Below are 23,700 nucleotides of genomic sequence, written 5' to 3'. Positions count from 1 at the left end.
CTCTGTTGGAAGCTAGGGAAGGGATTGCTGGGCTCCTTGTTGAGATATTTGTATCATCAATAATCACAGGCGAGATGCCGGAGGACTGGAGATTGGTTAATGTGGTGCCACTATTTAAAACATGTGGTAAGGAAAAGCCAGGGAACTTTAGACCAGTGAGCCTGACACTGGTGGTGGGCAAGTTTTTGGAAGGAATCCTGAGGGACAGCGTTTATATGTACCTGGAAAGGCAAAGACTGTTTAGGGATAGTCAACATGGCTTTGCGCACGTGAAAGTTGATTGAGTTTTTGAAGAAATAATGAAGAGGATTGACAAGAGCAAAGTGGTTTACTTGGTCTACTGGACTTCAGTAAGGCTTGCAATAAGGTTCCTATGGTGGACTGGTTAGCAAGGTTAGATCACATGGAATACAGTGAGAACTAGCTTTTCGGATACACAATTGGCTTGAAGGTAGAAACAGAGGGTGGTAGTGGAAGGTTGCTTTTCCGTATGAGGCCTGTGACCAGTGCTGTGCAACAAGGATTGGTGTTGGGTCCACTGCTTTTCATCATTTATATGAATGATTTGGATGTGAACATCGGAGCTTTGGTTAGTAAGTTTGGAGATGACATCAAAATTGGAGGTGTAATGCACAACGAAGAAGGTTATATCAGAGTACTACGTGGTCTTGATCAATTGGGCCAATAGGCCAAGGAACGGCAGATGGAGTTTAATTCAGATAAATGTGAGGTGCTGCATTTTGGAAAGGCAAATCGGGGCAAGACTTATATACTTAATGGTAAGGTCCTGGGGAGTGTCGCTGAACAAAAGAGACCTTAAAGTCCAGTTTCATAGTTGAAGGTAGATGTACGCAAGATGGTGAAGGTGGCATTTGGTATGCTTGTCTTTATTGGTCAGTGCATTTAGTGCAAGAGTTGGGAGGTCATGTTGCGGCTTTTAAGGACATTGGTTTGGCCACCTTTAGAATACTGCACGCAATTCTGATCTCCCTGTCACAGGATGGACGTTCTGAAATTTGAACAGATTCAGAAAGGGTTTACATGGGTGTTGCCATGGTTAAGAATTGGAGCTGCAGGGAGAGACTGAATAGACTGGGGTGATTTTCCCTGGAATGTCGGAGGCTGAAGCGTGACCTTATAGAAGTTTACAAAATCATAAGGGGCATGGATAGAGTAAATAGACAAGGTCTTTTCCTCCCGGACTGGGGGAGTCCACAACTAAAGAGTTTAAGGCAAGAGGGAAAAGATTTAAAAGGGACTAAAGGGGCAACTTTTTCATACAGAGGTGGTGCATGAATGGAATGAGCTGCCAAAGGAAGTGATGGAGGCTGGTACAATTGCAACATTTAAAAGGCATCTGGATGGCTAGATAAATAGGGAGGGTTTAGAGGGATATGGGCCAAATGCTGGCAAATGGGACTAGATTTATGTAGGATATCTGGTCGGCATGAATGAGTTGGACCAAACAGCCTGTTTCTGTGTTGTGTATGCAGTGGAACAGTACTTTTGATCAAAAACAAATGCTGCAAACTATTTTGCTCACACTGCTGAAGCCTAAAATACAAGTACCCCTGTAATCTCAAAGTTTGATCACTTTCCACAAATTCAAATCAACAGCACAGAAAGAGAAGTTATTCAGGTTCATTTGACACTTTGTGATTTCTAACAAACCTTATATTTCTATGCCTTGCACCCTAAAACAGGTGCTCATTGGATTTGAATGATTTCTACCACATGCTCCCTTGAGCTAGTCTCCAAATCAGTCTCTCAGGTTTCGCTGTAACATTACTCAAATCAACAAATCCAGATAAAATATGACATATTATACTAAAGAAATTATTTCTCAACTATTTGAAGGGACCCAATAAGCCAGAGGGTCATAGATTTTAATTTCCTTTCTCAATTCAGAAAATCATATGACTTTACCCATGACTGCCTTAAAAAGACAAAATGAAAAGTACCCAAGACTGGAAATTCAATAGGAAATCAAGGACACAGTCATGTCAATAATAGTGCATCATAGAAACATGCATGAGAAAAGAACACAGTAGTTTGGAGCAGCAGCAGACAGCATCACAAAAAATGAAAGCTACAATTAGATCTTGCCACTTGAGTTCCCAGTCAGCAAAAATTGGTGGAGTAGCATTCAGGAGTGACAGAACCATTCATAAAAGATTTCAAGTAAGTTACCTGCCCTTTTTACAGTACTAATGAAGAACACATATATTCTTCCCTTGAAAGAAACTGACAGGAAAGACAAACGTACACACTTCATCAGGATCAAGCTGACGGTTCTTTTAAAAAAAAATCTTTTTACAAATTGTGGGTGTACACCCATACAATTGTTAGGAACAGATTCCTATGATTTTAACCCAGCAACAGCAAAGGATTGGCATGTGGTTTGAAGGAGACCCTACAGGTCGTGATGCTCTCGCACAACTGTTCTTGTACTTCTTGGTGATACACAACTTTTGAAGATGCCGTTCATAGTGAGTTACTGCAACTTATCTAATAGATGGTACCCAATGCAATCACTTTCCAACATGGTGAAAGAAGTAAATGTTAAGGGATGCCAATCAAGTGTGCTAATGGATAGTGTGGAGTATTTTGTGTTGTCCAGTTGCACATGTTCCTATCTTGAGCTTTCTAGATGGCAGACAGGATTTGAAGAGTCAGAATGTGACTTGCCACAAATATCCCAGCCTCTGGCTTGCTTTTATAGCCATTGTATTTAAATGACTTGTCTGGTACAGTGTCTGATTAATGGTAACCCCAGTGTGTTGGCATTGGTAGATGCACCAAAGGTAATGCTATTGGATGTCAAGGGAGCATGGTTAGATTGTCTCTTGGTGGAGGTGGTCATTGTATGGCACTTACGTGTAGCATACAAATATTTGAACAAAGAATAAGATTAGTTCACTCAGCCCCTTTGAGCCTGCTCTGTCATTCAGTAAGATCATAGCTGCTCTGATTTTAATCTCAACTCTACATTCCTCCATATTAGATTAGATTAGATTCCCTACAGCGTGCAAACAGACCCTTTGTTCACACTGACCCTCCAAAGAGTAATCCACCCAGACCCACTTCCCTCTGACTAATGCAGCTAACACTATGGGCAATTTAGCATGGTCAATTCACTAAACTGCAAATCTTTGGACAGGGGAAGGAAACCAGAGCACCTGGAGGAAACCCACGCAGATACGGGGAAAATGTGCAAACTCCACACAGACAGTTGCCAGAGGTTGGAATTGAATCTGGGTTCCTGGTGCTGTGAGGTGTAGTGCTAACCACTGATGCACCATGCTGCCCAAACAATCTCCAATAATCATTCATTCCCATAGTAACCAAGGATCTATCCAGCTCTGCCTTAAAAATATGTAAAAACTCGGCATCCATTGCCTTTTGATGAAGGGAATTCCAAACATTTTAACCCTCGAAAGAGGGTCTCTGTTTTAAAGGGTGCTTAATTTTACATTGCGATCTCTGGTTCTCAATTCTCCTCCAACTTAACCCACTTGGCAAAGTTCCCTCAGGATTTTACGCACTTCAATTAAGCCACCTCCGACTCTTCTAAGTTCCACAGAATACTGTCTTGCATTTCCTCATAAGGCAATCCTTTTATTTCCAGTATTAGTCTAGGAAACCTTCTCTGAACTGCTTTCAACCTTTAACATCCTTCCGTAACTACAGTGTCCATTACATGCACAAGATCTGGTCTCACCAGAGCCCTGTATAACTGAGGCATTACCTCTCTACTTGATTCAATTTGCCTTGCAACATTCTATTAGCTTTCTCATTCACTTGCTGTAGCCTACTAATCTTTTGTGATTCATACACTAGGATACCTGCATCTCTCTGCATCTTCGAGTTCTGCAACCTCACACTGTTTGGATTTTTACTTCTCCCTGCTTAACAGCATTTTTTATTTTGTCCAGGTCTTGCTACACATGGACAAAAACTGCTCCAGTATGCATAGTTTGCAAATAGGACTGAATTGTGACCATAAGCAGAACCTAAACTGGAAGACCCACGTAAATATGGTGGCAACAGAACAAGTAAGAAACCAGGAGTCCTGTAGTGAATAACTCATCTCCTAAGTCTGCAAAGTCTATCCACCATCTAGGAGGCATAAGTCAGGAGACTAATGGAATGCGCCCTACTTGCTTGGATGGATGCAGTTCCAACAATACTCAAGATGCTTGACAGCCAGCGGAATAAAGCAGTCTATTTACCTGATACCATTCCATGAACCACCAATGCACAGTAGAAACTGTGTACAATCTATAAGGTGCACAGCAGAAATTCATCAAAACTCCTTTCACAACATCTTCCTATTCCATGACCACTATTATTTAGAAGGCCAAGGGCAACAAGTAGAAGGAAACACCACCAGATACAAATTCCCCTCCATACCACTCATCATTCTGATTTCAAAATGTATTGTCGCTCCTTTAGTGTCACTGGTCAAAATTCTGCAACTCCCTCCCTAAAAGTATTGAGGATGTACCTACACCAAATAGACTGCTGCAGTTCAAGAAGTCGGCTCACTACATCTTCTTGAGGGCAGCTAGGGATGGGAAATAAATGCTAGTTCAACCAGTAAACCTATACTCTACAAATAATGTTTTTAAACTTATCATGATGGAGGGAAGTTCACTGATGTAGCAATAGAAGATGGTTGGGCCTGGAACACTACCCCAAGGAATTTCTGTGCTCAGGAGAATTCAAACCAATGGAGAGTATTCTGATTCCTATTGATTCCAGTTTGCTGTCACTCCTTGACACCACACTCAGACAATTGCTACTTTGATGTTGAGGGCAGTCAATCTCACTATGCCTCTGAAATTCAGTTGTCTTTTGCCCATTTTTTGGATCAATGCTGTGGAGGTCAGAATTAAGTGGCCTGAGCAGAACCTAAACTGATTATCATTAAGCAGATTATGGGGTGGACCGAAGGGTCTGTTTCTGTGCCGTACATCTCTATGACTCTATGATGCGTAAGTACTGCTTCATAGGACCATCTACAACACCTTCCATCACTCTGCTGATGATTCGGAGTAGAGTAATATGATAGCATAGATCCACAGGAATAGAATTGAATTTATCTTCCTTTTTTTGAAAAGGATATACCTGGGCAATTTTCCAAACTCCCAGATAGCTGCCGGTGTTGTAGCTGTACGGAAACAGAATTTCTGGAGCACAAACCTTCAGAACTGTTGCCAGAAAGTTATATCCTTATCCTTCAGCAATCAGTGATATCAACATAGAATGAATTGAATTGGCTGAAACCTGGTACCTGTTGAGCTGAGGACCTCAAGAGGGGGCCAATATGGATCATCCATTTGGTGTTTCTGACCAAAAATGACTGCAAATGTGACTCCTATCAACACAATCATGGACAGATGTTTAAACAATAGGATGAGGATGATGAGGAGGAGGTCAATTAGGCTTTTTGTTGGTTACCTCACCATTTGCCACAGACCCAGTCTTGCTATGTCATAGTAATACCACCAACTGAGTACCTATCAAAATGTCTCTTAGCCATTGTAACTGCACCAGGATTCATCACTCTCTTGAGCAGTTCACGCCACATACGAACCACTTTTTGTGTAAAAAGATTGTCCCAATGTCATTTTAAAATCTTTAACTCTCACCTTAAAAATATGGCCCTTGTTTTAAAATCCCCTACCCTAAGAAAAAGACCTTTGTTATTCACCTTATCTGTGCCTCTCATGACTTCATACACCAGTATAAGCTCATCTCTCATCCTACTATGCTTCAGTGAAAAAAAAATCCCAGCCCAATCAGCCTATTTTATAATTCAAATCCACCATTCACAGGAACATCTTGGTAAATCTTTTCTGAACTCTCAAATTTAATAATATCCTTATTAAACATTTGTAAGGAGGACATTATAGGAACAATAGGTCTAGTTTTGCGGTTGCCATTTACAGTGCCTAGAATGATGTCAGGTTTCATTCCTTATTCTTCATTTCTTATTTATTTTCATTCTTTTTGATGATTCTGTGGAAGTCTGATAGAACAGAAGGTCTTGCTAGGCCATTTCAAAGGGCAGTTTAGAGTCAACCACATTGCTGTGGATCTAGAATCACTTACAAATCATACTAGGTAAGGGCAGCAAGTTCTTTCCGTATGAATACTTTAATGAATCAGATGATTTTTACAATCAATAAAGCTTCATGGTCACTATTGCCAACTCTTAATTCCAAATTCATTCATCTTGTTCAAATTCCACCAGATGCCATGTTGAGTTTTGAACCTACATCTCCATTGAATTGCCACTAGGCCACTGTCTCCCCATAGCTTCACTATCACTAAAGATTGTTGAATAAATCAATAAGCGCATGGTAAAGTTCATGTTAATTCTGTAACATTCAAGTAATTTCCAAGGAATAACAATTTTCTTTTTTGAAAAAAAAATTAGTTTAGACTAGATTCCCTACAGTGTGAAAACAGGCCATTTGGCCCAACAAGTCCACAACGACCCTCTGAAGAGTAACCCACGCAGACCAATTCCCCCCCCTCCCCTACATTTCCCCTGACTAAACATTATGGGCAATTTGGCATGGCCAATTCACCTTTAGATTATTGGGGAGGGGGGGAGGGGGGAAGGAGTCTGGAACACCCGTAGGATACCCATGTAGGCACGGGGATAATGTGCAAACTCCACACAGACAGTCGCCCGAAGCAGGAATCGAACCCAGATCCCTAGCACTGTGAGGCAACAGTGCTAACCCCCCACTGAGCCACTGTGTTGCCCCAGTTAGTCTTCAAAAAAACAAACTGAACAAGTTCAATATTCTAACATCAAATACATAACATCTACATTTGTTGCATCACAAATACACGATCATTAAATCTAGATTAATAGAACTACTGCAGCCCCATGAAGGTCATTGCTCAAATTGCTTAAGTTTAATTACACTGGCATCACAGGCCTTTGTTTCTTTTCATAATCTCTCACCTCTTGAAAGTTATGCTGAGTGAATTTGTCAGCAATCCGCAGCAGTTCTCTACAGGAATGGGTGTCCGCAAAAGCTCTGATTCCCAAGCAGTTGGATGGATCAAGTTGCCTCTTCAGAAACTCACAGCACGCTTCCTGGATCTCAGCCAGCTGCAAGAGGCAGGCAGCCGGCAGCAAGGTCTGTACGTTCCCCTCCTCTACTGTTATCTGAGAGGTGTAAGCAAAGTCAATCAGCAACTCCATGGCACGTTCATCGATGTCACGGATCACCACCTCTGTCTGCCGGCTTTCTGCAAGCTCACCTGTGAACATTGCTCGAAAATAGGGGCTGCAAGCTGATAGAATCACTCGATGTGCGTAAATCTTTTTTGCACCCACAACTAGCACCACATCACAAAGTTCCCGGTGCTTCCTCAGGAGGTTGATCACTTCTAAAGTCTGCCGAGGGTGTTTATCTGATACAAATGGCATCCTGGCCGGTTGTGGTACTCCCTCGGGCAGTTTGTTGGGGTCACCAAGTGTACATCGACTAGTCACATCCATTCCTACCTCTACTGGTCGAGCACTGATGCACCTGAAAGGAGAAGGCAAAGGAAATCAGTTGAGCCTCAATGTACACATTATTTATGTACAGGTTACCCTATATTAAAAAAAGTTAACCATTCAATTTGAAATGATAATCCATCATATCATTACAGTCATGCAATACAAAGGACTACCCAGGAGAGCTAAGATGTTGCATCATTCTATAACTTGGTGCATTGGGTTTATGATGCACCAATAAACCCATTCTATGACATTGGGTTTATTGGTGCATCATAAACCCAATGCACCAAGTTACAGCATCAACAGGGCAACCTCAGAGGAATAGGAATGGGAGAAAAGTAATGGTTGGCTCTGGGAATGCTGCTCAATGTGATTGGCACATAAGAGAAACAAAACTAACCCACTTTACTACTGAGTACCAGCGCAGCTATTCAGGTTTAACATTGATAGAGAAGTCTTGGAGCATGTTAGCCTTCTCATTTCTCCAGTTGCAGAAAGGGAACATGGAGAAAATGAAAAAAAGACAAAGCTTAAGAGGAATGAATTTTAATGTCCTCAAACTGTATTGTATCAGTGACTTACAAAAGAGTTAATATAGGTATTGCAGTTAACACATTAACTTCCCAAAATTATTTGGCACTCTATTGATAATCACAATTACTGAAGTTGTGCAGAGCAAATATAGGCAATAGAAATAACATCACAATAACATAAAGAAATAAATTAAAAAAGGAGGTTTGTTATTATTAATGTCATTAATATAGTGATTTGATATTTCGACTCCATCTGCACATTATATAATAGTTGTTTTTCAAGTAGTTAGAGAGCAACTGCCATTCATATCTACCACTATGAGCTTCATCAACCCTAACAATGACCAATCTTATTCCTTACGGTGGAGGCAATGGCTTTGTGGTATAGTCGCTAGTCGAAAAGTGTAGTCCTGAAAACGCACAGACAGTCAGGCAACATCTGAGCAGCAGAGTGTCAATATTTTAAGCATGAGCTCTTCATCAGGAATGTGGGGGTGGCCCTAGGGGGTTGAGATAAATGGGAAGAGCTAAGGAGAAGGTAGCTGGGAATGTGACAGGTAGATGAAGGTGGGGGTGAAGGTGATAGGTCGGAGATGAGGGTGGAACGGATAGGTGGGAAGGAAGATGGGCATGGAGGACAGTTCAAAAGGGCGGTGCCGAGTTGGAAGGTTGGTTCTGGGATATAGTGATAAAACGAAGAAACTGGTGAAATCCACATTGATCCCATGTGGTTGGAGGGTCCCAAGGCAGAAGAGGAGACGTTCTTCCTCCATGCATCGGGTGGCTAGAGTTTGGCAGTGGAGGCAGCCCTGGACTTGGATGTCCTTGGCGGAGTGGGAGGGGAGTGTTCGGCCACAAGGTGATGGAGTCGTTTCGTGTGTGTGTCCCAGAGACATTCTCTGAAACATTCCACAAGTTGGTGTCCTGTCTCCCCAATGTAGAGGAGACCACATCAAGAGCAACAGACATAGTGTGCAAATACAGGTAAACTCCTTTGGGGCCTTGGACGGAGATGAGAGGGGCGTGTGCGTGTGCGTAGGTTTTGGACTTCTTGCGGTGGCAGGGGAAGGTGTCAGGAATGGAGGGTGGATTGGTGGTGGGTGTGGATCTAACAAGAAGACACAGAGGGAATGGTCTCTCCAGAACGCAGATAGGTGTGGAGAGGGAAATACATCCCGTGTGGTGGTTCTGTATGTAGGTGGCAGAAATGGCGCAGGAGGATGCGATGCATCCAGAGGTTGGTGGGTGGAAGGTGAGAGCGAGAGAGTTTCTGTCATTGCGATTAGAGGGTCAAGTGAGGAGGTGCGGGAAGTGGAAGAAATGCACTGGAGGGCATTGTCAACCACATGGGAGGGGAAATTGTGGTCTTTGAAGGAGGAAGCCATCTCGAATGTTCTATAGTGGAATTGGTCCTCCTGGGAGAGCAGAGCAGAGGAAAAGGTGGCCAATGGTGATGGTGTAGCTGAAGTTGGACTGTTCCACGTACCTGACAAAGAGGCAGGCATAGCTGGGGCCCATGTGGGTGCCTATGGCTTCCCCTTTGGTCTGGAGGAAGTGGAAGGAGGAATTGTTGAGGATGAGAACCAGTTCAGCCAATCGAATGAGTGTGTCAGTGGAAGGGTACAGATTGGGTTGGCAGGAGAGGGAGAAACGGAAGGCTTGGAGGCCTTCATCACGGAAGTTGGATGTGCACAGGGACTGGATGTCCATAATGAAGATGAGGCGTTGGGGACCAGGGAGACAAAAGTCACAGAGGAGCTGGAAGGCGTGGGTGGTGGTCTGAATGTATGTGGAGATCCTGGACCAAGGGGGACAGGATAGTATCAAGATATGCAGAGATAAGTTCAGTGGGGCAGGAGCAAGCTAAGACAATGGGTCGACCAAGGCAACCAGGTTTGTTAAATTTTATAGGAATTAGAATCAGGCCATGCAGGGTTCCTGAACAATGAGGTTGGAGACTGTTGGTGGGCGATCCCCTGAGGTGATGAGGTTGTGGATGGTCTGGGAGGTGAAGTCAAGATTGAGGGGGCAGTAGGAAGAGATGTCCGCGAGTTGGCGCATGGCTTCAGCGGTGTAAAGATCGGTGTGCCAAACTACCTCTGTGCACTCCTTGTCTGCTGGTTTGATGGTGAGGTTGGGCCCCAAAAGATCCTTTAACATCCGACAGAAATTTACCTGTACTTCCACACGTATCACCTAGTGTGTCAGTTACTTTCGATGTGGTATCCTCGACATTGGGGAGACAGGATGCCAATTTGCAGAACATTTCGGAGAACATCTCTGGGACACACGCACTAAACAACCCCACCGCCCTCCAGCCAAACACCTTAACTCCCTCTCCAACTCCAAGGATATGCAAGTCCTGGGCTGCCTCCACCACCAAACTCTAGTCACCCAATACCTGGAGGAAGAATGCCTTGGGACCCTCCAACCACACGGATCAATGTGGATTTCACCGGTTTCCTCATTTCCCCTCCCACCACCTTATCCCAGATCCAACCTTCCAACTCGGCACCACCTTTTTGAACCATCCTACCTGTCCATCTTCCTTCCCGCCTATCTGCTCACCTTCCTCTCCAACCTATTACCTTCACCTCCATCTTTATCTACCAATAACATCTCTAGCTAGTTTGCCCCCAGCCCTATCCCTCGTCCATTTATCTCTTAGCCCCCTTGGGTCACCCCTCATTCCTGAAGAGCTTATGCTTTAAACATTGATTCTCCTGCCTCTCAGATGCTGCCTGACTGGCTATGCTTTTCCAGTACCACATTTTTCGACTCTGACCTCCAGCATCTGCAGTCCTCACTTTCCCCTGGTAGTACTGGCTAATAACCCAACGACCCAGGTTCAAGTCTCACCATGGCAAATGGTGGGACTTGAATTCAATAAAAATTGAATATTTTATTGGAATTAAGATGATCACCTTTAAATCACTGTCCACTGTCAGAAAAATCCTACTGGTTCACTAACATCCTTTAGGGAAGGAAACTGCTGTCCTTACCTGGTCAGGCTTATATGAAATTCCAGATCCATAGTAATGATGTTAACTCTTAACTGCCCTCTGAAATGCCTGGCAAATCATTCAATTATAATGAACCATCAGAAAGGAAAGAGAAAATGAAACCAAATGGATCACCTGACACCGATTAAGGCACCAGAACAACAATGGTGAACAAAGTCCTGTTGAGCTCGACAGGATCATCCTTACTAACATCTAGGAACCAGTGTCAAAACAGGGAGAACAGTCTCACAGACAAATCAAGCAACAGCCTGACATAATTGGTATGAATGCAGCAGGTCTGCAGAACTTAGATCTGATCTGTTGGTTTTGGAATTGCTTGGCTCTATTACTTCTTGCTTATGCTGTTTATAGCTTCACCAGGTTGACAACTCATTTTTAGGCGTGCCTGGTACTGCTCCTAGCAAGATGTCTTGCACTCTTCGTTGAGCCAGCATTGATCCCTTGATGATAATAGAAAAGCGGAGGAATATATCATTCTCACAAAATGAATCAAGCAACAACCTAACATCATCATACTTTCAGAATCATACCTTACATATGAAGTCCTATGCAACAAAACACCATCTCTGGGTGTGTCATGTCCCACCACCAGAACAACCCAGCAGAGCTCGCAGCATGAACATACAGTCAAAATGAAGTTGCCTTCGAGGTCCTCAACATTTTCATGGAGTCCAGAGTCAGTCTCATGGCATCATCAGCAAGGAATGCTCTCCTGCTAATAATGACATACACCACCCCAGATAATGAATCACTACTCCTCTATGTTGAGCAGCATTTGGAGAAAGCACTGTAGTTGCATCTGCCCATGACAGTATTGGTAAGAATAATGACTGCCCAGTCCTTGCAAAGTCCCGTTTTCACATTGAGACAACTGCCCATCATGTTGTGTGGCACTCTAGGTGTTCTAAGTGGGATGGACTTTGAACAGATCTAGTAACTCATGCAGCACTGTGGGCCATCAACAGCTGAATCATACTCCAATGCAATCTACAGCCTCATGGGTCTGAATATCCCCCACTTTACCATCACCATCAAGCCAGACGATCAATGTTGGTCAACAAATAGTGCAGCAGTGCATGGCAGGAGCAGCACCAGAAATGCTTAAAAAATGAGGAGTCAACCTGGTGAAGTGACAAGACAGGACTTCTTGCATGCTAGGTCGCGTAAGTATCAAGTGACAAACATAGTTAAACATTTCCACAACCAAATGGATCAGATCTAAGCTTTGCAGTCCTGTCACATCCAGTTGTGAATGACAGCAAACAATTAAACACGGAGTTTTGTTTTTAGATTAGATGACTTACAGTGTGGAAACAGGCCCTTCAGCCCAACAAGTCCACACTGACTGGCTGAAGCGCAACCCACCCAGACCCATTCCCCTACATTTACCCCTTCACCTAACACTATGGGCAATTTAGCATGGCCAATTCACCTAACCTGCACAGTTTTGGACTGTGGGAAGAAACCAGAGCACCCGGAGGAAACCCACGCAGACACGGGGAGAATGTGCAAACTCCACACAGTCAGTCACCTGAGGTGGGAATTGAACCTGGATCTCTGGCATTGAGAGGCGGCAGTGCTAACCACTGTGCCACTGTACCACCTACTGTATTGCTGGGTTAAAATCCAGGAACTCCCTCCTTAATGGTATTGGGGGTGCCCCTACACCAAATGGACTGCAATGGTTCAAGAAGGAGGCTCACTACCACTCTCTAAAGGGCAAGTAGGGATATGCAATAAATGGTCGTCCAACTAGCGATTATCACTTTCCATGAGCAAATTTTTTTTTAAAAAGTCCTTGTTAAAATGCCAACTAGACCTAAATGCTCCTACACAATGAGGAACGGTTGTGCAAAAGAAACAAGCAAAAGTAAATATAACCTAATTTCAATCCATAAATTTCAGTGTCCTGCTCAAGAGCGGCTTAAGCGAGAGACTGGAAAAAGAATCTCTCATCACACTTATCAACTGGTACCTGCTAAACATTTGGATCTATTGCACATAATTCTATGTTGAAGAGAGATGATGGGACATATTTTTAAAAAGGCTTCAACCATATTTTTTCATTCTCTTCAAGGTGCAAACTCCATTGGGTTAAAATTCACAAAACTCTCTTGTAACTCTGTAGTCATCATTCTGAATACATGTTAGCATCAGCAAGCTACTTTATGCTGCACTGGAGGATTAAAACCAATTACTCTTCCAGCCAGGATTAGCTACGCATTGCCCAGGAATCAACTCTGGGTACTTCTAGCTTCCATGCTCTCAACATAGTATGGTATGTTTATCTAATTGGCCCATGAAGATATTGGATATTGAACTGTTACTGAGCAGTTAAAGGATGCACAGATCTCAAGACCAAGCCATCAGTACTAACATCTTTCTCATTCAAAGTTTGGGAGAAGATTTGTAACTCGGGTGCTCGTTGTTATGGTTCTGTTCGCCAAGCTGGGAGTTTATGATGCATCTCTTTCTCAGCCCCAGGATTTCTCAAAAACTTTAAGTCTAATTCGTGCAGAAGTTCCCACAAGTTGCAGGAAAAATCCCAGTTAACCGTTTTTTTGGTGGTGTTAATTGAAGAAGGAATGTTAGCCTCGATCACTGCTCCTCTTATGACACACCATGGGATTTTTAGATTGACCAGCCTAGAATATCCATTCACCTCCTGGGTAAAGGCTACATAAAACAAACTTCTAACCCAGATAGAATGTTCTAGCAAATTGTTGTTATTTTTTTTTAAAACTGTGAATGCTGGAAATCAGAAATGAAAACAGAAATTGCTGGGAAAACTCAGCAGGTCCAACAACATCTGTGACAAGAAAGCAAAGTGAACTTTTCCCTTCTGGAGGGAGGGTTATGGACTCAAAATGTTAAATCTGCTTTCTCCACTAATGCTACCTGACCTGCTGAGTTTTTCAAGCAATTTCTGTTTCTGATTACTATTCATTTTATCTCAAGGAAGGTCATGGCCTAGTGATACAGATGTAATCCAATTTTTAAAAAGTCTATACAAATTCCAAAGACTCAGATAATATTCTTGAGATCCCAGTTCAAATTCCACTATTGCAAATGTGGCATTTGATTTTAAAAAAGAATTCTTGATCAGAGAAGTCATGAAAGTCATCAACAGTGCTATCAAGCAGCACTTGCTCTGCAATAACCTAATCATCACTTTCAGATATTTTCTGGTTTTGGACTGATGCTGCTGTCTTCTTCAGATATTGCCATAAGAGCAAAAAACGTTGATATGGGATCATACTTTAGACTCTGGCCATCCATATAAATGTGCAACTGCTTTGAGGCATTGACATTTTGGAGTTGGACTATCCTGGATACATATTTATGAGTGATTCAACACACCATGTGCAGCAGAAGTCTCCTTCAACTTTGTAATATATCACTTACAATGAATTGAAATCAAATGCCAGCAAGATCACTACCAAACCAAGCTCTGTATTACTATGTCCTGTCCTACCTTTTTTATGTAAATTAAGTATATGTAAATTAAAGGATCATTCAGTCAGAGAATCTTCACTGAGAAGATCACGGATACTTTCCATAATTGCAGATGGAATGATAAGTCAGTGGGTTACTAACAACAATTCTTCCCACTTAACTAAAGAAAGAATTAATCAAAGGATGGGGAAATAGAATTTGTTTTCCAGCAATTGTATCAGTTACCCCTTGCAAGAGATGATGAACATCTTCCATGAGTCCAAAGATGCCTGAAGTCAATCTGTGATCTGAAAGCTTTATGGCACATAGAGAAAACATTGCCATTTAAGAAATCTGGTCGTGTAATATTGATTCGGGTTATGGCTTGTTCTAGTCACTATCTAGCTCGTCGTCTGCATTTCGTCACTGATTCTCAAAATACTGGAATTCTTACCACAAATTCTGCCTCCATCTGGTTGGTTTACTGCAATGATCTCCCAGGAGGTAGTGTCAAAATTGAAGATTTCATGTTGACTTTCAGTACATCCATAAAGGCCTTCTTCTGTCCTTCTCTGGGGTGTCTGTTCTGATGGAACTGGGAGAAGAGTACCTGTTTTTGGAGCCTGATTTCTGACATCATGAAACTACATAATGAAACAACAAAACTGATGGCAGACTATTGTAGTCTTAATGCTTGTTGCGCCTGCTTGAGAAAGAGCACTGATGTTGGGGTGCCTGTGCTCCTATGTAGGATCTTCCTCAGGCAGCATGAAGCCATTCCATCAATGTTTTGATACGTTACTTATGTTCTGGCCCCATGTTATACAATCAGGATCTCACTCAAATGGTATACTATGAGTTTGGTTTCCATTTTGATGTCTCAATTTTCAAAACATTCAATTCCTAAAGGTGACCAAAGGCTGCATCAGCAAATTTAAAGTTACGTGGACTTTTTAAATCAACTTTCTGTGATAGATAACTACCAAACTATTGAAAGTGTTCTACGTTTTTCATAACTTATCATGAATTAATGAGGCAGGCATGTGTGCATTTGGAGATGGCTGATTGAGGAACCTGGTTTTATAAGAGTTGAGTACAAATCCAATCTTCTGATATGCCTCAGTAAATAGGTCATTGATTTTCTTGAGATTCATTTCCGCACAGCACTTACAGCAGCATTGCCAGCAGATTGAAGCTCAATGACTGACATTGACATGTCATAGATTTGATTTAAGTCTTCTACAATTGAATGGTTTACACTCCATTCAATAATAAGCTGCACTCCAGCAGGAAGTTTGTTTTTAATCCTTAATGTTAGTATTGAAGCTAGGAGGATCAAATAAACAGATGGGATAATGGTAAACTTAGATGACTTTTGTCTTAACCTCAAAAGAGTCTGTATTGAATTATTTGCTAAAGATCACCACCCACATTTCATCAGGTGAAGCAAGTGAAGGATGACAACCAATTTTGTAGAACATCTATGTACAGCAGAATCTTCCAGTCTGCCTCATGACTACAGTCGGTAAAATCAAAAAACGCTCTGCAGAGGCATTGATACTACTCCTGACATTTTTCTTGTATTTGGGAACCTGTAAAAATTATGTTGACTACGCTTCTTGTTGGCCTAAACCCAAATTGACTTGTAGCAGTGGCTCTTCACCGGGTATAACAAATTAGTTCAGAAAGGTTCTTGGAATGATCTTTCGTGCAAATAGAAAACTTCTGTATTTTTTTCCTAGCCTTTGCGACAATCACAGCATGGTTAAGGTAATTCAGGACTTTTCTTTTTACTCCACATCTGAGAGAGAAGGCTTGGAACAGTGCTGTCAGTTTCTCTCCTCCATGCTTAATGATTTCAGCAAGGATTCCATCACGTCCCATTACTCTGTTGCTCTTCATTTTAGAGCTGGTTTTCACCACCTCCACAGATACTAGTGACATTCCAAGTTTAGCTCCAATTGGGTGCTATGGGACAAAGCTGAAGCACTTCCATTAACAATGAATTCTTAATTGAAATAGCATTCTTAAGAATGCTATCCCCAACACACAATGAATTAATAGCAGGTAGATATAGCTACATAGTAATTACACTTATCTGAAGTTGACAGGCATTTTTTTGGAGTAATTGGTGCATTTAACTTTTTAAGTGTTCCTCACATTAAGATTTATTAAGAAACTGCTTTTTAACAAGTGTTGGAAAACCACTAAACTTTATCAAATGCAAAATAAAACAAAATCAAGGTAGAGTATGGGGATGAATATAAAGACAAATTACTAGACTAGCCAAAAGACCAAAGATTCAAGATACCTTCCACGGGAATATTTTAAAAAGTCTGTTTTCAATGTCTTCCCAAACAGAAAGCTTCTCACATTTAAACATTTTGAAAATCTGTAATCCAAATCATGTGTGTTGCTTGTAACGATTATCTTTTCACCTCAAAGAGATCTATTTCAACTTTCAATTTCAGCATCAGCTGAGAAGCCAACCCAAACAAAATATAATTTGATTGACATAGAATCATACAATGCAAAAAAGGCCCTTTGGCATGTTCAGTTTGCACTGACACATAAGAAACACCTGAACATCACCTTAATCCCATTTACCTGCACTTGGCTCATAGTCTTGAATGTTAAGGACATGCCGAGTGCTCATCCAGGTACTTTTTAAAGATTATAAGGCAACTCGCCTCTACTGCCCTCCTAGGAAGTGTGGGTGTAGGACCATTCGGCGCAGCCACTTCGGCACAGCTCTTATTTGTTGCTTTTCAGGCTTACTTACAAGCATTAATGAAAGCAATAAAAAGAAAAATAATGTTTATCCTCTTCAGTAAAAATGCTAAAAAGAAAATAAAAATGAAAGAAATAAGGCAAATACAAAATTGTTGATGGCATTTTAACAGGTTTTATTTTATTTTAATAATTTGTATATTAATGTTTTATTTTAATAATTTTAATAATAATAGTTTAATAACTACTACTGAATAGCTACAAAACAGTTCTGCGCCGAAATGGGTCACGCCAAACTGGCCGTGCCGAATCGCTCGCGCCAAAGTGGCTGCGCCGAATGGTCCCACTCCGATGAAGTGCATTGCAGAATGTTACCACCCTCAGAGTAAAAACGTTTTTCTTTACATCTCCCCTAAACCTCCTGTCCCTCATCTTGAAGCTGTGTCTCCTCGTGACTGACCCTTCAATTAAGGGGAACAGCTGCTCCTTATCCACTCTGTCCGATTGTGTACATGTCAAATCTAATTACCCCTCAGTCTTCTCTGCTCCAATAAAAACAACTCAAGCCTATTCAAACTTTCCTCACAAGTTAAATTTTCCATCCAAGGCAGCATTATGGAGCATCTCCTCCACACCCCCTCCAGAGCAATCACATCCTTCCTGTAATGTGGTGAATAGAACTGCACACAGTACTCTAGCTCTGGGTTCTCCAAGGTTCTATACAACTCCAACATGACTTCCTTGTTTTTGTGACCTACGCCCCAAATAATAGAGGTAAGTATCCCCTCTGCCTTTTCACCACCCTATAATCTGCCTATTCGCCTGCAGAGATCTGTGGAAACCAAGATGACTTTGTTCCACAGAACTTCCTAGTATAATATTATTCATTGATCAAGTTCTTGTCAAATTACTCCTTCCAAAGTGTAACACTTGACACTTTTCAGGGTTAAATTCCATCTGTCACTTATCTGCCCATTTAACAATCCTATTTACATCTTCCTTTAGCCCAAGACATTCAATCTCACTGTTAACCACTTCAACCAACGTTTGTTTCATCTGCAAATTTACTAATCCAATCCCCCCCCCACCCCACACAATCATCTATGCGATTATATAAATGACGAATAATAGGGGATCCAGCACAGATCCCACTTTGTCACTAACGCAGCCTCATCATCACCCTGTCTCCTACAACTGAGCCAATTTTGAATACACTTCATCGAATTACCCTGTATCCCATGTGCATTTGCCTTCTCGATAAGTCTCCTTTGTGGGACAGGTTTTGCTGAAATGCAAATAAACCACATCAACTACACTACTCTCATCTAGTCACCTTCTCAAAGAATTCAATCAAATTTGTTAGGCATGACTTCCTTATGATGAAGTCATGCTAACTAAACCTGATTAAGCTTTGCCTTTCCAATTGGAGATAGATGGTCTCCTTCACAATTTTCTCCCAACAGTTTCCCTACTACTGGCATGAGACTCACTAGTCTGCCATTCTTTACAATTCTTCTTAAATACTGGAAATACATTCGCTGTTCTCCAGTCCCCAGCACCTCTCCTGTGGCCAGAGAGGAATTAAAAATTTGCGTCAGTGCCCCTGCAATTTCCTCTCTTGCCTTCCACAGTAGCCTGGGACATAATTCATCTACACCTGGAGATGTGTTCACTCTTAAGCCTGCCGACATTTCCAATATCTTGTCCTTCCCAATATTAATTTCCTCAAGCATCTTGCAGATTCTCCCCCTGGGTTCCATACCTTCACCTTCATTCTCTTGGGTAAAGTCAGATGTAGTGCATTGGTTCCACTCACAGATTAGGCCCCGGTCCTAATGGACCTTACTCTTTCCCTAGCTATCCTTTTCCCATTGATAAATAGAACATTACAGCGCAGTACACGCCCTTCGGTCCTCAATGTTGTGCCGACCCAAGGAACCAATCTGAAGTCCATCTATCCTACACTATTCCATTTTCATCCATATGTTTATCCAGTGAACATTTAAATGCCCTTAAAGTTGGAGAGTCTACAACTATTGCAGGCAGTACATTCCTCGCCCCTACTCCTCTGAGTAAAGAAACTACCTCTGTCCTCTGTGCTATATCTATCATTCCTCAATTTAAAGCTATATCCCCTCATGCTCACCATCACCATCCTAGAAAAAAGGCTCTCACTGTCCATCCTATCTTACCCTAAACTAAGTCACCTTTCAACCTTCTGATCTCTCATGAAAACAGTCTCAAGTCCCTCAGCCTTTCCTCATAAGACCTTCCCTTCATACCAGGCAACATCCTAGTAAATCTCCTCTGAACTCTTTTCAAATCTTCCACATTCTTCCTATAACGCAGTACTTGGGGAATGTCTTGCTATTTCCCTACTTTTACCAGCTAAGCTTTCTCATATTCCAAATCTGCTTTCATAAGTTCCATCCTGCACTTTCTCTGATCCATTAATGCCTCAGCTGATTTGTTCCTTGTACTTTCTAAAGCCTCTTTTCCTTATCATCCTATCCTGAGTATTTCTGGTCATCCACAGTTTTCAGGACTTGATACTCCTTCCTCTACCTTAGAGAGAACATGTTGGACTTGTATCTTCCTCATTGTCTATTTCTTGCTCATAAGACACCTCAATTGTACCATGTTGTGATCACTATCATTAAAGTGTGCCCCACCATCACCACAAACACCTGACCAACTTCATTGCCCAGAATCAGATCCACAGTAGATCTGTTCCTTGTTGGACTCTCTACATACTGGCCTAAAAAGTTCTTCTGTACATATTTCAAGAAACCAAAGTCTGTATCAAGCACAATAAAGCTAAAAAAACACAAATTCTCACTCAGAAACCACAAATACACAGACGCTGAGGTCAGAGTTAGAGGACAATGTTGTGACCATGTTGGGAACTTTGCTTACCTGACCATGGAGTGACAGATGTGTGAAGTAGAAAATAACATACCTTAAACTAACCCCACCCATCCCACCAGTACTTAATACATATCAGATTCATTTTTTCAAGCAAAAAGATAAAATTGAAAGAAATGTACTAAAGATCAATGGAGAGATAATGTGTTAGGATGATGAAAGACCATTGCCCTGACATGATTTGTAGACTTATTTCCAGCATTTTCTGTTTTGATTATAAAATAAACAATAAATTCAAAAGAATGACTAATGTTAACATTTTAAGTTCTTGGTATTTTTCTTGGAATTTTGCAGTTATTCAGACAGCCTGGAAAATAAAACTTTCATACGGCCCAGAATTAGAAAAAAAAACAATTTCCTGACTCTCAAACAATACCATCAAAACAATTTGCGTGATAAGTTATTTCATTTCTGTTCGTACAATGGTGTGTGAAAATTGACTGCAGCTTTGAAGCCTACATAACAATTATTTCATTTCAAAAGAACTCATTGGTTTTGGGATATCCTGAGGATAAAATGGATTTCTCCTGATATCTGAGTACTGCCATCAACAAATGCTATCATACAGCAGCTTTGCTTGAATGAGTCCAATTCAAATGAAATTTTAGGACTCAATAAACGTTACGTATTTTAATTCAAAGGAAAAAAGAGGAACAAGCTTTTTGGAATTGCGGCAGTAGCAACAAATATTTCTGTTAGATGAATAGACCGTTATACACCTTTCAAGGCCACTAAGAGATGCAGTGGGGCAGATTCAAACCGAGTTTCAGTTAACAACTATTAAAAGGCATCAGTATACATGCCAACAAATGGTGTTGATGTTTGAGATGGAGGTTGCTCTGTTTTATTAATAGGAATAGAAACATAATCATAGATATATTAAGGAGACCCAAAATTGATTAGGATTCAGGTTCAGATAATATCCATGTGAGAGTGACCTAAATGAGAACAAATGCTGTGTTCCCCTCTGGATATCTTCAATAGTTCAATATCGTTTGGGACAGCTTCCTTGAACTGCAAATGAGCTTGCACAGACTCTATTGTGAAAAATTACAACAAAGCTGAGTCAGTAACTACAGGTCTATTGGTGTCAACATCCATATTTAAAAGACATTCAAACTAACTGAGAGCTTTTTGTTGCTGTCAGCTGTCCCTCGGTTTAAGGATGACACCTACTTAAGTCATGTGTTTGTGCCATGAATTTTTAAGTGATTGGGCAGGCAATTGTCAACTTGCACATTCCTGGGCATTTGTGAAGGATATGCCATGAGGTATTGAGATCCAAAGTTTGAATTTGTTTCTACCACTTCACTTCCTTGCTGTTGCCCTGTGCCAAGATTAAGATGCTGAGACTAATAGTATGAATCACCTAAATGAACAAGGTGTGACCATTTGAGCAGCTGTTGAAAAGCTCCTCCCAATCATTAAGGGCAATGCTGCTCCCCTCCAAAAAAAGCCCCAGTTTCTTTGAAGCATTTTGTTTTTCCTCCACTGATATATTAGCCATTTGATAAGGGAGATTGTTTTCAACCATTAAGACACTGACAAGTCTATCAAATTGATTTTGCAGGAGGTCTGCTTAAATGTTTGTGGACCTGGCCTCAAGCAGAACACAAGTTTTTATTAAACACCTTTCTTTTTAATTGGGAGAATGCAGCAGAGGCATTGTCATTAAATTTCTCCTGTGATCTTGTATGTTGCTGATAGACAATCCCGATTCTTGGAACATAGTGATGGCCACTATTATGTAGCTGGTACACTAGAACTTCTATTAATTTTAGTTTTGTTGACTTGCAAAGACCAGTGGCCAAAACTTGGTGAAGAGTGAACTGGCACAGCTGACTATCATATATGGAAGGTGCTTGAGAAGTCTCTTGTCATGCAATGGTAATGTATTTATCTCTGGACCAGGTGACACTGTTTCAAGTCCTATTTGCTTCAGAGGTATGTCATAACCTCTCTAGACAGGTTGACTAGAAATATTTATGAAGCGTTTAAAATATACCAAAGCCTCTCTTTGAATCTCAGAGCTTTGCTTTGGCTTCATTCAAAGATAGATCGAGTTTCTTGTACTGTACAAAGAGAGTGAACCAGATTTGCAATCCACACTCAAAGTGAACAAGGTCATTATGATCATTGCAAACTCTAGCTGATGTACATCTATGGTAGTCATTTTAGATGTTTTATGGGAGCAACTAAGGTTAGTTTTCCATCAAGATAGTGTATATAACATTGACACCATGGACAATCAATCTTAGAATCACAGAATCCTTACAGTGTGGAAACAGACCACAAGTTCACACCAACTCTGAGGAGCATCCAACCCAGACTCAGCCTTCCACCTTATCCATGTAACCCTGCATTTTCCATAGCTAATCCACTTAACCTACATATCCTTGGACATTATGGGCAATTTAACATGGCCAATCCACCTAACCGGCACATCTTTGGACTGTGGGAGGGAGCCAGTGCACCCAGAGGAAACCCATGCTGACACAGGGAGAATGTCTGTGTGGAATGTGCACAATCACCCGAGGCTACAATTGAACCCGGGTCCCTAACACTGTGAATCTGCAGTGCTAACTATTGAGCCACCGTGCCATCCCATCTTTACTACAGTGAACAGCCATCATCAGGTAGGTTGCAAATAGCATGTTGTCAAGCCGCAGCCTCAAACTGTTGAAATGCCACCTTGCAATCTTCAGTTGTTCTGGCAGGCAAAGAAGACTATTTGTTTTTGTGTATTTTTGTCAAAACAATCCAGGTGACAACACTACTGAAAACCAATGGTCTCAATATCGGAGTGTAGTACAGCTAATTGTATTTGATCCCACTAGACTAGAACTGAGTCAAGTGTGAGGGTTTGTAATTCCACCCTTTGTCAGATGGTTTTAGCACTGAAAAAATCTTTGTCAATCATCAAACAAGTTAACTACCTGTTCAGCAGACATCAGACTCATATATATGAAATGATAAAGATATCACTTAGATCTTCTGAATAGATCACAACCTTGAAGTGCTGGAAAATTATGTTAATTACAATCAATCCTTGACTGATGTTAAATAAAAAAAACCCTAAAAGAACTGTCAATGCTTGAAATCACAAACAGAAACAGAAATTACTGGGGAAAAAAAAATCAGTAGGTCTGGTAGCATCTGTGGAGAGAAAGCAGAATAAATGTTTCGGGTCCAGTGACCCATCTCCAGAATTGAAGAACTGCAACTTTTCCAGCAATTTCTATTTTTGTCTTTGAGTAACGTAGTCAGGAGCACCTTATTTCTGGTAGGGTTATGACAGCAATGATGGGAGGGTGCAAGCTAAAACATTCGCAACGAGAGAAAGGTGATGATCTTTCTCACTGGCTGCAAAATTGAAAGGCAGCTGCAATAATAAGGTGGCACCAGTCATTGTGGGTTGCCACATTACCAAAATCTGACCAACCACCTCAAGAATCTAAGATGCCCTAAGGAAGGCAGAGAACCAATAAAATTCACAACACTGCTTTCAGAAAAATAGGCGGCT

General features: G+C 41.4%; 1 protein-coding gene across 3 annotated transcripts in view; it reads right to left on the bottom strand.

Annotated features, from left to right (window-relative positions):
* Window positions 1-23,700, bottom strand: part of klhl20 (kelch-like family member 20) — a 95,126-nt gene that overhangs the window by 53,084 nt on the left and 18,342 nt on the right. For all 3 annotated transcript variants that reach the window (XM_060830091.1, XM_060830093.1, XM_060830090.1), the window contains exon 2: window positions 6,986-7,559. In XM_060830091.1, the coding sequence (XP_060686074.1) occupies window positions 6,986-7,528 (543 nt within the window). In that variant the 5' untranslated portion in view covers window positions 7,529-7,559. The remainder of the gene's footprint in view (window positions 1-6,985; window positions 7,560-23,700) is intronic.

The sequence above is a fragment of the Hemiscyllium ocellatum genome, chromosome 9 (assembly GCF_020745735.1).
Source record: "Hemiscyllium ocellatum isolate sHemOce1 chromosome 9, sHemOce1.pat.X.cur, whole genome shotgun sequence".
Lineage (NCBI taxonomy): Eukaryota > Metazoa > Chordata > Chondrichthyes > Orectolobiformes > Hemiscylliidae > Hemiscyllium > Hemiscyllium ocellatum.
This window is presented reverse-complemented; position numbering and strand designations above follow the sequence as displayed.